The sequence below is a fragment of the Triticum aestivum genome, chromosome 3D, assembly GCF_018294505.1.
Source record: "Triticum aestivum cultivar Chinese Spring chromosome 3D, IWGSC CS RefSeq v2.1, whole genome shotgun sequence".
In the NCBI taxonomy this organism is placed as follows: Eukaryota; Viridiplantae; Streptophyta; class Magnoliopsida; order Poales; family Poaceae; genus Triticum; species Triticum aestivum.
In genome coordinates this window covers 471,251,990-471,266,587 of record NC_057802.1, presented here as the reverse complement: position 1 = coordinate 471,266,587, position 14,598 = coordinate 471,251,990, and the positions used below count along the sequence as shown (strand labels likewise).

The following is a 14,598-nucleotide window of genomic DNA, read 5'->3' as shown; positions in this document are numbered from 1 at the left end:
TGGTTCATGCCTATGGCATGTAGGGAGGCACATTATGGGCATTCCGCTTCTTCAACATCGTCGGCAGTCAAAATGATTTACACTTGTCTCTTCACCTTTACCACCTTTAAATACTGCGGTTCATCATAGTTAATTGATGCCTAATCCTGTAATTACTAAACATATTGTACTGGCAATTTTATTTATGGATTCGTTGTTGAACCATTGTGCTGAGAATTTGAATTGCACGTTTCGTATTTCAAAATTTCGAATTAGAATAATAAATTACAGGCAAAAATAAAAATAGAACAGATGGTGATGGACCTTTGCAAACAGTTCTAGCAGTAAAAGCGCTTGCGATGGATAGCCCAATGCCACACAGTTTTCTACATCAAATTGTGTGTGATGTAGTTAATGAAAGCAAACAGTTAACCAAGGCAGAGCGTGTGTGATAGCTACACCTTTCACACACGAGCATATACATAAAACCGTGTGGGATGTACATCCGAACGGAAACGTTTTCCCTGGATTGACTGTGTGGGATGTACATAAGAACGGAAACGTATTCCTTGGATTGACTGTGTGTGATATACATACGAACGGAAATGTTTTTCTGGGATTCACCGTGTGGGATGTACATACCTACGGAAATGATTTTCTCGGATTACCGTGTGGGATGTACATACCTACGGAAATGATTTTCTCGGATTACCCTGTGGGATGTACATATCTACGGAAATGATTGGGTTTCGATGCCTCGCCCGATCGCACACGGCCCCAGCCTGGGTCCCAGGAGGGCCTACCCCCGACGATTTCTGGGTCGTGTAGGAAGGACACCCTATCGCACACACTCACTTGGCGATGGTTCCAAATGTCGTCGCGGAAAGGGGTAAAAAACCGTTTGTTTAGGACCGACGCGCACCAGTGAATGATTGTTCTATTTATATGAGTAATATCTTTTATGGTCATGCACCCTTGAAGAGTGTTCTATTTTTGTTGATCTCGATTGTGGTGATACACATATTCATAATATTGATGCCAAAAGATGCAAAGTTGACAATGATAATGCAACATATTTGTGGCACTGCCGTTTAGGTCATATTGGTGTAGAGCGCATGAAGAAACTCCATGCACATGGACTTTTGGAATCACTTGATTATGAATCATTTGATACTTGCGAACCGTGCCTCATGGGCAAGATGACTAAAGCTCCGTTCTCCGGAACAATGGAGCGAGCCAATGACTTATTGGAAATAATACATACCGATGTATGCGGTCCGATGAGTGTTGAGTATACCTGGCCATCCCTCGGGCCGGGCCGGGCTTCGGGCCAGGCCAACCAAAGCCCGACGCAAAAAACCTAGGCCCGAGCCTGGCCCGGCCCGGCTGTCGCGCCTAAAAATGGGGCCCGAGCCCGTCCTATCACACTAAAAGCCTGTCGGGCCTCGGGCCACGGGCCGGGCCTCTTCCTTAAATGGCGAAGACAACGGGCTCGGGCCCGGCCTGGTCCATGCTTCGGGCTCAAAACCTAGGCCCGAGCCCGGCCCGTGGACAAGGTCGGGCCGGGCCGGGTCAGGCTTTTTCGGGGCGGGTCGGGTCGGGCTGACCGGGCCGGGCTGCCCATGGCCAGGACTAGTGTTGAGGCACACGGCGGGTATCGTTATTTTCTGACCTTCACAGATGATTTGAGCAGATATGGTTATATCTACTTCATGAAACACAAGTCTGAAACATTTGAAAAGTTCAAAGAATTTCAGAGTGAATTGAAGAATCATCGTAAGAAGAAAATAAAGTTTCTACGATCTGATCGCGAAGGCGAATATTTGAGTTATGAGTTTGGCCTTCATTTAAAACAATGTGGAATAGTTTCACAACTCACGCCACCTGGAACACCACAGCGTAATGGTGTGTCCGAACGTGATAACCGTACTTTATTAGATATGGTGCGATCTATGATGTCTCTTACCGATTTACCACTATCTTTTTGGGGTTATGCATTAGAGACAGTTGCATTCACGTTAAATAGGGCACTTTCTAAATCCATTGAGACGACACCGTATGAACAGTGGTTTGGCAAGAAACCTAAGCTGTCGTTTCTTAAAGTTTGGGGTTGCGACACTTATGTCAAAAGGCTTCAGCCGGATAAGCTCGAACCCAAATCGGAGAAGTGCGTCTTCATAGGATACCATAATGAAACAATAGGGTACACCTTCTACCACAGATCCGAAGGCAAGATCTTTGTTGCCAAGAATGGAACCTTTCTAGAGAAGGAGTTTCTCTCGAAAGAAGTGAGTGGGAGGAAAGTAGAACTTGATGAGGTAATTGTACCTTCTATCAATTTGGAAAGTAGCTCATCAGAGAAATCCGTTCTTGTGATGCCTACACCAATTAGAGAGGAAGTTAATGATGATGATCATGAATCTTCAGATCAAGTTACTACTGAAACCTCATAGGTCAACCAGAGCACGATCCGCACCAGAGTGGTACGGTAATCCTGTTCTAGAAGTCATGTTACTAGACCATGGCGTACCTACGAACTATGAAGAAGCTATGATGAGCCCAGATTCCGATAAATGGCTTGAGGCCATGAAATCTGAGATAGGATCCATGTATGAGAACAAAGTGTGGACTTTGGTGGACTTGCCCGATGATCGGCGAGCCATAGAGAATAAATGGATCTTCAAGAAGAAGACCGACGCTGATGGTAATGTTACTGTCTACAAAGCTTGACTTGTCGCGAAAGGTTTTCGACAAGTTCAAGGAGTTGACTACGATGAGACTTTCTCACTCGTAGCGATGCTTAAGTTCCGAATCATGTTAGCAATTGTCGTATTTAATGATTATGAAATATGGCAAATGGATGTCAAAACTGCATTCCTTAATGAATTTCTTAAAGAAGAGTTGTATATGATGCAAGCAGAAGGTTTTGTCGATCCTAAAGGTGCTAACAAAGTGTGTAAGCTCCAGCGATCCATCTATGGACTGGTGCAAGCATCTCGGAGTTAGAATATACGCTTTGATGAGGTGATCAAAGCATACGATTTTATACAGACTTTCGGAGAAGCCTATATTTACAAGAAAGTGAGTGGGAGCTCTGTAGAATTTCTAATATTATACGTGGATGACATATTGTTGATTGGAAATGATGTAGAATTTCTGGATAGCATAAAAGGATACTTGAATAAGAGTTTTTCAGTGAAAGATCTCGGTGAAGCTGCTTATATACTGGGCATCAAGATCTATAGATATAGATCAAGATGCTTAATAGGGCTTTCACAAAGCACATACCTTGACAAATTTTTGAAGAAGTTCAAAATGGATCAGTCCAAGAAAGGGTTCTTGCCCGTGTTACAAGGTGTGAAGTTGAGTCAGACTCAATGCCCGACCACTGCAGAAGATAGAGAAAAAATGAAAGTCATTCCCTATGCCTCAGCCATAGGTTCTATCATGTATGCTATGCCGTGTACCAGACCTGATGTGTGCCTTGCTATAAGTTTGGCAGGGAGGTACCAAAGTAATCCAGGAGTGGATCACTGGACATCGGTCAAGACATCCTGAAATACCTGAAAAGGACTAAGGATATGTTTCTCTTTTATGGAGGTGACAAAGAGCTCGTCGTAAATGGCTACGTCGATGCTAGCTTTGACACTAATCCAGATGACTCTGAGTCACAAACCGGATACGTATTTATATTGAATGGTGGAGCTGTCAGTTGGTGCAGTTCCAAGCAAAGCGTCGTGGCGGGATCTACGTGTGAAGCGGAGTATATAGCTGCTTCGGAAGCAGCAAATGAAGGAGTCTGGATGAAGGAGTTCACATCCGATCTAGGTGTAATACCTAGTGCACCGGGACCAATGAAAATCTTTTGTGACAATACTGGAGCAATTGCCTTAGCGAAGGAATCCAGATTTTACAAAAGAACCAAACACATCAAGAGACGCTTCAACTCCACCCGTGATCAAGTCAAGGAGGGAGACATAGAGATTTGCAAAATACATACGGATCTGAATGTAGCAGAATCGTTGACTAAGCCTCTTCCACGAGCAAAACATGATCAGCACCAAGACCCCATGGGTGTTAGAATCATTACAATGTAATCTAGATTATTGACTCTAGTGCAAGTTGGAGACTGGAGGAAATATGCCCTAGAGGCAATAATAAAGTTGTTAATTTATATTTCCTTATTCATGATAAATGTTTATTATTCATGCTAGAATTGTATTGATCGGAAACCTAAATACATGTGTGAATACATAGACAAACACTGTGTCCCTAGTGAGCCTCTACTTGACTAGCTCGTTGATCAAAGATGGTTAAGGTTTCCTAACCACGGCCATGAGTTGTCATTTGAGAACGGGATCACATCATTAGGAGAATGATGTGATGGACAAGACCCATCCGTTAGCTTAGCATATTGATTGTTCAGTTTTATTGCTATTGCTTTCTTCTTGTCAAATACATATTCCTTCGACTATGAGATTATGCAACTCCCTGATACGGGAGGAATGCCTTGTGTGCTATCAAACGTCACAACATAACTGGGTGATTACAAAGATGCTCTACAAGTATCTCCAAAGGTGTTTGTTGAGTTGGCATAGGTCGAGATTAGGATTTGTCACTCCGAGTATCGGAGAGGTATCTCTGGGCCCTCTCGGTAATGCACATCATAAGAAGCCTTGCAAGCAAAATGACTAATGAGTTAGTTGCAGGATGATGTATTACGGAACGAGTAAAGAGACTTGTCGGTAACGAGATTGAACTAGGTATGAAGATACCGATGATCGAATCTCGGGCAAGTAACATACCGATGGACAAAGGGTATAACGTATGTTGTCATAACGGTTTGACCGATAAAGATCTTCGTAGAATATGTAAGAGCCAATATGAGCATCCAGGTTCCGCTATTGGTTATTGACCGGAGAGGTGTCTCGGTCATGTCTACATAGTTCTCGAACCCGTAGGGTCCGCACGCTTAACGTTCGATGACGACATAACATTATATGAGTTATGTGATTTGGTGACCGAATGTTGTTCGGAGTCCCGGATGAGATCACAGACATGACGAGGAGTCTCGAAATGGTCGAGAGGTAATGATTGATATATAAGATGATGGTATTCGGACACCGGGAGTGTTCCGGAGTGTATCGGGTATTTATCGAAGTACCGGGGGGGTTACCGGAACCCCCCGGGGGGCTTATGGGCCATATAGGCCATGAGAGGGGAGCACACCAGCCCACAAGGGGTGGCACGCCCCCCTAGGCAGGTGGCCGAATAGGAGTAGGAGAAAAGGGGGTTCGGCCCCCTTCCTTCTCTTCTTCCCCCTTCCTTTCTTTCTCCGGTGGAAAAAGAAAAGGGGGCGCCACTTGGGAAACCCCAAGTAGGATTCGGATCCTACTTGGGGTGCCCTCTGGCCGCCTCTCCTCCCCTCCCATATATATATATATATATATATGTGTGTGTGTGTGTGTGTGTGTGTGTGTGAGGAGGGGGGCGCCTAGAACACACAACATCAATTGTTAGCCGTGTGCGGCGTCCCCCTCCACAGTTTACACCCCTGGTCATATTTTCTCGCGGTGCTTAGGTGAAGCCCTGCGCGGATCACTTCATGATCACCCTCACCACGCCGTCGTTCTAACGGAACTCATTTACTACCTGGACACCTTGCTGGATCAAGAAGGTGAGAGACGTCATCGAGCTGAACGTGTGCAGAACTCGGAGGTGCCGTACGTTCGGTGCTTGATCAGTCGGAGCTAGAAGAAGTTCGACTACATCAACCGCGTTGTCAACGCTTCTGCTTTCGGTCTACGAGGGTACGTAGACACACTCTTCCCCTCGTTGCTATGCATCTCCATGGATAGATCATTGTGTGTGCGTGGAATTTTTTTTGTTTTCCATGCAACATTTCCCAACAGAGACAACCAAGCCCAACCTACCTAAGGCCCAGGTTGGGTCGCCTCCTTCTTAACCCTAGCTTCGCACCCACTCCTCTCAATCTTATCCCTCGTCTCCCTCACGCAGTGCCGCCAGCACCTAGATACCCCCACTCCTCTCGATCTTATCCCTCGTCCTGAGCCATCGGGGCTGAGCAGCTCTGGCTCCATGAGCTGTGGCTGTGGAGCCCCTTTTCCAGGTTGTGGGTTGGTGGCTGGGGGTGACGGAGCCGGTGTTCCGGTGGTGCAAGGAGCAGCTTGGATTTTTACGTTCCATCTTTGTACATATCGACTCTCTCCTTCTTCAGATCGGCTCAAATGGCCATTTTTTTGTATCTTCGGATCAGTTTTTTTAGAAGGCCTCTGTTCTTTCATCATTTTCGATTGGTGATTCGAATCTCCTCTTTGCTCCAATTGTTTCTGTGTTACACACCTTTCTTCATTTCTCTAGCTAAACATGAACCATATTTCATCCTCTCTTTGTTGGCTTGTTGATCTTGTTACTCAAGAACGTATATAAGTTAGTAGGATTTTATGTAAACAAACAGGGTGGGACTATTAATTGGTATCTGAATTTTAGCACATGTATAAGAATTTGTAAGGCAGGGGAGAATAGATGGTAAGGTCGATTCCCGAGTGTTATCTTCTTGGCCCATAACAAAAATTATGGCCCATGTAACACGAAGCTGGAAATAACGTATACAAAACCGAACGGACGAACAGACGCATACAAAACCGGACGGACTGCGGATTGAGTAGCAAAAAACACAGGGGGTTTACGCAAAATTAGCGACGGTGAGTGGGCAGAAGCAATAGCCGCTTTATTATTAGGGGAAGATAATAGACCCAAAACCCAACCCAAAACACAACCCATTAGGCCAAAGAGCACACGACCACACCAGCCAAACGTGTCATGTGTTGGCCCGTTTTCTAGAGGGGTCATGCCTGGGCTTGGAGCACGGCACGACCCGATTAATAAGCGTGTCGTGGTGGGTCCGACTATGACAGGCACGTTTAGCCTTGGCCGGGCCGGGCCGACCCATCTGGCCAAGTTTGACTGCCACCATGATCATCTCAAGCTTCCCGGGACCGGCCTCCATGAACAGGTGGCAAATCGGCGATAAGGGAGGTCCACGAGGTGATATGCTTGCAACAGCAACGATGAAGAGCGGTTTTGAGGCCTGAGAATTTTCAGCTTAATCTCATCACCTCTTGTTTTTAAAAACAACGGTGGAACCAAAGGGGAGTGTGGACCAACTCAGATTGCTGGCGTGATGCTAGTAGCATTATCTAGGAAGGTTGGGGTTACCGTAAGCCCACATACTCAAATTGCATTATGGGTGTTCGCGTGATACGATCTACCCCGGACAATTTTGTGAGAAATTATGTCCAGCTATTAGAGTAGACCACTACTAAAATAATAGGGCAAAACTATATTTTCTGCACAGAGTCTTGAACCCCACCAGCCAAAGTGCATGTAGGTGAACAGGTTTCCAATGAACTGTGGACTTACCAACACTAAAAAAAAGACACATTCGTGACATTTTGGGCTGGACGATTTTTTATGATGCTTATGACACTTCTATGACGATAATTGTGACAAAACCCGATATCATCATAGATGTGGCGGGCTCGTACTTCTATGACAAAAATCATGACAGAAAATGGGCTTTTCATCGGATCGTAAGAGATCAAAGAAGACTAAAATAATATTTATGGATATAAATGTGATCATAAACTCAAAGTTTATCGGATCCCAACAAACACACCGCAAAAAGGGTGAAAAGATAGTTTTTTGAATGAAAAGTATGATTGCAATGATGTTAGTATAAATTTTATTAATGTCAATTGTGCTCATGATATGCAAAACTACAAGTTTGGGATGATGAATTTTTTATGTCTAGAACTTATTGTAATGGTCATGATTGGGGTGATGCTTATGATCTTGTTTATTTAAGCCTCATGATGAATATGATATTGATAATACTGTTTGCAATATTAGTGCAAGTGGGTTTAGAAGTGTGTCAACTTTAGAAAAAGAATGCACATATTTGAAGTGTCTTCAATCTTATGAAATTATTGATAAAAGTGGATTTGGAGAGGACATGATTTTAGTTGATGTTAATCCCACTATCTTGAAAGACTAGAAGATTTGCATGCATATGTGTCATAAAGAGAATGTTTTACACGATAGTCATATTGTTGAATTTGAATATGATCCGGCATATAATTATTATGACAGAGAGACGGACTGACATTGAACATGCGGGGTAGATATATGTCCCGCCCTGTCCAATAAGGTCTCATCAGCACTGAACAGGCGTACCGGGGAGGAAGTGCGGGTGTCGCCCTAGGCCCGCGAGCCCGTGCAATGACAGCGCCAGTGACAGGTCGCATCCGCTCTGGGCCGGCGTCAATGCGGAGAGGCCGCTCTAAAGCGGCATAAATGCGGGCTGACCGCTTCAGACGAGAAAGGGCGCGTGCGAGGGAGAGGGGTTTCGATTGGCCATGGTTGTTGGAGTTATGTGTGGCAGTGGTCTGGGCGCCCGCAAAGCCGCCTCCCTCGGCTTGTTTTCGGTTTACGAGGAAAAAGACATTCGAACAGTCAAGAACCCACGTTGAATGACAAAACACGTTTGGACCGTGCGGTCTGGACGGTCTTGGAGATGACTTACTCCTCGCCGGGTGCTGGGCCGAAGAAATAAAATCTCCACCGTCAAAAGAAGTAAAAAGAGTGTGGTAAAACCAGACTGGAATCTGGCATGCAAATGCATAGTTACCATTACCACGAGCAACTGCAAGCCAATAAGTCAGCGGCAGGGGCAGGACGCATGCCCGCACGCACGGCCCGCGTCAGCTTGGACCACAGCAGCCAGCAGGCCTATTTCACTCGTCTCTCTTTCGCTCCCTCCATTCTCCATTTCTTTCATCTCGCTCGCTTTCGCTTTCTCGCCTTGTTACCAGTCCCCCCTCCCCTCGCTCTCCCTTTCACCGCCTCGCTCTCTTCCCCTCGCCTTTGCAGAAAGAAAGTCGCCCCGGCCCGAACCCAACCACACCAACACCAGCAGCAGCAGCTGAGCTGAGCCGAGCACCCGTCGATGAATCGAGGACAAGAAAAGAGAGCGAGCGAGCGAGTGAGAGAGAGATAAAAGGCGCGAGGGAGGAAGGGAAGGGAAGGCTACAGCAGCGGAGACAGAGGGAGATACCACCAGCACCAGGCCAGCCAGCCAGGCCCGGCGCTCGGAAAGTGCGGAGCCGTTTCCCCTCCACCTCCACTCTCTCCAGGGCCACCCACCCAGCCCCAGCCCCAGCCCAGCCAGGTGCTCCTGCTCCTCCTGCTCTACCTCGCTGCCCGCCACCCACCGCGTACGTACGTGCGGTGCGGGCGCTCGCCATGTCGTCTCCCGCCGGCGGGTACGGCGGCGCCGAGGCCCACCACCACCAGCAGCACCACGGCCACATGCTGCTTCATAACCATGCACACCACATGGCGACCGCGGCCGCCGCGGCGTCGGGCGGGCAGCTCTACCACGTGCCGCAGCACAGCCGGCGCGAGAAGCTCCGGTTCCCGCCGGACGCCGCCGCGGAGGACTCGCCACCGACCCCTCTCGCCCACCACCACCAGCAGCAGCACCAGCAGCACCAGGCCGGGGCGTGGCCGCCCCCGGCCTTCTACTCCTACGCGTCCTCCTCCTCCTCCTACTCGCCGCACAGCCCGACGGTGCCGCAGGGCCAGCAGCTGGTGCTCAACGGGCTCACCGCCCAGCAGGTCACCGCGCAGCAGTTCCCGCAGATCCCCACGCAGAACTTCTCGCTCTCCCTCTCCTCCGCCTCGTCCAACCCCGCCACCACGCCCCCGGCGCCCAGGAAGCAGGAGCCAGGAGCCGCCGCGCCGGCCGCGTGGCCGTACGGGCCCTTCACCGGCTACGCCACGGTGCTCGGGCGATCCAGGTTCCTCGGCCCGGCGCAGAAGCTGCTCGAGGAGATCTGCGACGTGGGGGGCGCGGCCGCGCACGCCGACACCAGCGTCCCGGACGAGGGCCCGCTCGACGCGGACGCCATGGACGGCGCCGACGACGCGGCCGGCCACGAGCTGGACACCTCCGGCCCCATGTCCGGCGCCGAGCAGCAGTGGAAGAAGACGAGGCTCATCTCCATGATGGAAGAGGTGAGCTAGCCACGACGCCGCTCGCTCCAAATTTCCGACTTTTTCCGCCTCGTTCGCTTCGACGCCGCCACTGCAATTCTCCGGCTGGCTCCTCGGCCGGGAGCGCGAAGAATCTTGCACATAGCGGTCACATCGCCAGCGACGCGGCCGTGGCTTTGCCTGCTTTTATTCACTGTGCTTCCGCGGTTGCATGTGCTTTTGATTTGATGATCATTTCCATTGCTGCTGTTACATTTGCTCGGATTTTCCTTTTCTCCTTTCTCCACAGTGCCGCACTGTTGGCGCCCAACAATTTGCTGCTCGCCTTTTTTTCTCATCAGAGGATCAAAGATTGGATGTTGATTAGTTTCACCGCACTAAGCACACCTTTTGCAAATATCATCTGCTACATGAAACCACAACTGATTAGCAGCGTCCTCGAACGCTTTGGGAGGGTAGGTGATGCTGGAAACTAGTAGCAAAACTTTGGCCTGTCATGTCAAGAAAACCGTGTTGTTTCATCTCTCACATGGTTAGGATAGGAGTACTTGACCCTCCCGCAGCGTCCTCTTCCAGCCTCTGGGGCAATACTGTACATAACATGGGAGTCTACGTACGATGTAGAAAGCTTCCATTTATGGAGCTCTCAGTCTGAGTCTCAGCCTCAGTAGGCGAAGTTGCTTGTCTGACTTCTTTATTAATGGCGTCTTACTTCTATAGTTGGGAAGTAGGCTTTGCTTTGTTCATGTCACATCCACATGAAATCCAAAGCTCCCAGCAAACAGCAAAGAAAATCTTTCCCATCTTCATGAGTAGTAGCTGCTTATCTCCTCTAATCAAGTACCGTACTCACTTACCAATCCAGCTGCAATTAACCTCTCATCTCATTCTACTTCTAGGTGTGCAAGAGGTACCGGCAGTACTACCAGCAGGTCCAGGCCGTGATCGCGTCGTTCGAGAGCGTGGCTGGGTTCAGCAACGCCGCCCCGTTCACGGCGCTGGCGCTGAGGGTGATGGCCAGGCACTTCAGGTGCATCAAGGGCATGATACTCAGCCAGCTGCGCAACACCAGCAAGATGCCGGTCAAGGAAGGCATGAGCAAGGACATCACCATCTTCGGCCTCGGCGGCGGCGGCGGCGCCCCCGTCGGCGGCTTCCAGAGGGGTGGCAGCGTGAACGGCTTCGGCCAGCCGCACAACATCTGGCGCCCCCAGAGGGGCCTCCCCGAGCGCTCCGTCACGGTCCTCCGGGCTTGGCTCTTCGAGCACTTCCTGCACCCGTAAGTTGTTTTACTACCATCTGCTTATGGTAATTAGCATTAGCACTAGACGACGTACGTACTCTGCGCCTTTCCAAGATAATAATGTGTCTTTGCGGTGCTACATCAACATGATTATGCTGGGCCTGGACCTCTAGTTGTTTTAGCTGATGGCAAGCAATCCTCGGTGTCGAAATCATTAGGATGGCCAAGGCCAAGGCCAAGCATGAGTGATGGAGTGTCATGGCATGGCATGCCTTGCCTTGGCTTGGCTTCCAAATCATTCTATTGGAGCTAATAAGATCGGCCGTCAGCTTTTTAAGACATTGTGTTTTTTGAGCTGTGCACATCATCAATTTGCTAACAGTCCGGGTCCTCCATTTTGCATCTTTCTTAGACATTTGCATGACTTTCTAACTATCATCAGGTGAGCGGCTTTATGGATTTGGTTAGGGCGTCCAATTACTTGTATGTTGCTTGTTTTGTTATACACTGATTGCGAAACAACTTGTGAGTGAGATTACTTCTAATCCAGTTTTAGGGGGGCACCTACCTATAGGAAGATGAAACATCATCATTATTTTGGTTGTTTTGCCTATTACATCCATCTTTTGTACTACTACAATCTGGTTTTTCCATGATGTATGACCTGGTGGTTACATCAGGTTGATTGGTGCAATGTTAGCATATTCAGTTGTTGTTCATTATAACTTTATAATGCCAGATCTTTCCATTTCCAACTGGATTTAGTATTATAAATTGAGTAGTACCCTTTCTTCATTATTGCTGTCAATATTTGAAGCCTCTAGAAAGAAAGGCTGATAATTGTCAATTCATGTCCTTTTGTGTGATCCCACACCAATCAGTGCTTAGATTTAACTTACTCTTCTTTACAAAAAGGCCTACTTGGATGGCGCTAGAATGATAAGAAAAATTCTTTAAGATGAAACCTTTATTTTTGGTATGTCGATTGGAGTTATGAATGTTTAAGCTGAATAAAAAACCCATGACAGGCATCCTAGCACAAGAATTTTGTTTGATCCCCTGATCTAACACTACCTGGCTTGTTTTCCAGGACCCCTTTTCTATTCACACTGGGCAATCAAATATAATTGTTCCTCACATCAATCAGTGCTTAGATTTGAACATACTCTTAAAGGGGTGCATGGATGGTGCTAGACTGATAAAAGCCTGAATCAAATATAATTGTTCCTCACATCAATCAGTGCTTAGATTTGAACATACTCTTAAAGGGGTGCATGGATGGTGCTAGACTGATAAAAGCAATTCTTGTGGATGCTGCCCGGACTTATGGATGTTAAGCCTGAATAAAGAAAGCCATGACAGGCACCGGCATCCCAATCTGGCTTGTTTTGCACTCATTTTCTATTCACACTGGGCAATCTCGTATAATAGTTGCGTGCAGAACGTCTTTATGATCTTTAAATCTTTATACGCATCTCCCTTTTGAACGTGTTGCAATCAAGAGTACTGCTGCATTCGTCTGATATTCGGGTTGAAACTTTGCAGGTATCCTACCGATGGCGACAAGCAAATGCTGGCCAAGCAGACTGGCCTAACAAGGAATCAGGTGAACAGCAAAGCTGGTCGCTGTTACCACTAGCATGTCATTTTGTTTGTGGAGCTTGGTTGACGTGTTGGGTTAATAATGGCGGTGCAGGTGTCGAACTGGTTCATCAACGCGAGGGTGCGGCTCTGGAAGCCAATGGTGGAGGAGATCCACAACCTGGAGATGAGGCAGGTCCACAAGCACTCGCCGCACGACAAGGGCCAGCAGAACGGCGTCCACGGCCAGGCTCACCAACACTCGTCGCAGCAGCAGCAGCAGCAGCGCAGCGGCAAGCGCTCCGAGCCCTGCGACTCGCACCCCGGCCAGAGCAGCGGCGTCACCAGGAACCACCACCACCACAACGCCGCCGCCGCCGCCTCCTCCCACGGTGGTGGCTTCCCGGACGACCTCTCCCAGATGTCCCACTCCATGCAGCAGGGCCAGGTGACCTTCGCCGGGTACGGCGCGCTGCCCTCCCAGCAGCAGCACGGCAGCATGGCGTCGCCGCAGCACCACCACCACCATCACGTCGGCGTCGGCGTCGGCGGGGCGGTGAATGCTGGCGGCGGTGGCGGCGTGTCGCTCACCCTCGGCCTCCACCAGAACAACAGGGTCTGCTTCGGGGAGCCGCTGCCGGCCAACCTGGCGCACCGGTTCGGGCTGGAGGACGTCGTCAGCGACCCCTACGTGATGGGCTCGTTCGGCGGCCAGGACCGGCACTTCGCCAAGGAGATCGGCGGCCACCTCCTCCATGATTTCGTCGGGTGATCGACGCCGCCGGTGCTCAGCTCGCTCCCCGCTGATGCACATTGTTGTAATGTACGCACGCTACGCACTGCTAGTATGCTAGGATGGTATATAGTAAGTCAATCATCACAATCACTTGGCGGCTTGGCTCGATGATCGGTCGACATGAACACGGTCGATTCCTTTGGAGGGCGGATGAAACATTGACATGCCCTCTCTCCCATGTACTAGATCCAAAATTCAAACAGCTGTCCAACATTGCTCTCAAACACCTTGTGGGCTACACAGAGCTTGAAGAGCAATGCTAGACGTACGGGCGTTGTACGGGGGATTTACAGGCTCGTTGACTGTGATTGGTTGGAATATGATTAAGGGGGACGGCCCCACCCTGAAAATCAGGGGGGAAGCAATTAGATTAGGCCACGGTGTCATCCTGTAAAACTTTGTACGATCATCCTGTACGTGTAGTATTATTGGAGCTTGAAAATACCTTCTTCCAAACGGCTTTATGGTCTCCTGCCATTTGTCCTAGTAGAGCTTTTGGATTATCCTTTGGTAATTAATGAAATGCACGCATGTGTTCCCACATGGCCAAGGAAAAGTTACCTCTTGTTTATGCCCAAACGTAAATACCGTGCTGCAGCTCCTTGTTTATGCCCAAAAGTTTTACTACCATTACTGTGCCGCAGCTGAAGCTTTCAACCGGTCTCTGTAGAATATGACCATCTTCCGACCTGTTATGTTAGCCTTTCGATGATATGATATGAACGAAACCTGCTGTATTAGTTAGTCTTTTGATGTGCGGTTATATTAATAGTACTAATCACGCCGTCGTTTCCGTTATCCCCTGTATACATCGATGGGGGTAGCCTCCTAAAGTCTGGACAGCCCATGATTTGGACGCCTGTTGACCTCTAATTGGCCCCGTCACGCTAACAAATTATCTATCATCGGGGCTAGCAGCGGT

The 14,598-nt window shown here is 48.7% G+C and overlaps 1 protein-coding gene across 1 annotated transcript; it reads left to right on the top strand.

Annotated features, from left to right (window-relative positions):
- Positions 1–8,807: 8,807 nt before the first annotated feature.
- On the top strand, positions 8,808–14,049 carry LOC100682419 (BEL1-like homeodomain protein 9). Its single transcript, XM_044502551.1, has 4 exons — positions 8,808–10,077; positions 10,956–11,335; positions 12,845–12,905; positions 12,996–14,049. Exons 1-4 carry the CDS (start codon positions 9,304–9,306, stop codon positions 13,650–13,652), a joined length of 1,872 nt encoding a protein of 623 aa, XP_044358486.1. The 5' UTR covers positions 8,808–9,303; the 3' UTR covers positions 13,653–14,049.
- The last annotated feature ends 549 nt before the right edge of the window (positions 14,050–14,598 follow it).

Excerpts from the sequence above, each read along its gene's own strand:
- LOC100682419 (XM_044502551.1), top strand. The coding sequence starts at position 9,304 with ATGTCGTCTCCCGCCGGCGGGTACGGCGGCGCCGAGGCCCACCACCAC. Across the intron at positions 10,078-10,955 it reads TCATCTCCATGATGGAAGAG|GTGTGCAAGAGGTACCGGCA; the intron begins GTGAGCTAGCCA and ends TTCTACTTCTAG. Across the intron at positions 12,906-12,995 it reads CTGGCCTAACAAGGAATCAG|GTGTCGAACTGGTTCATCAA; the intron begins GTGAACAGCAAA and ends ATGGCGGTGCAG.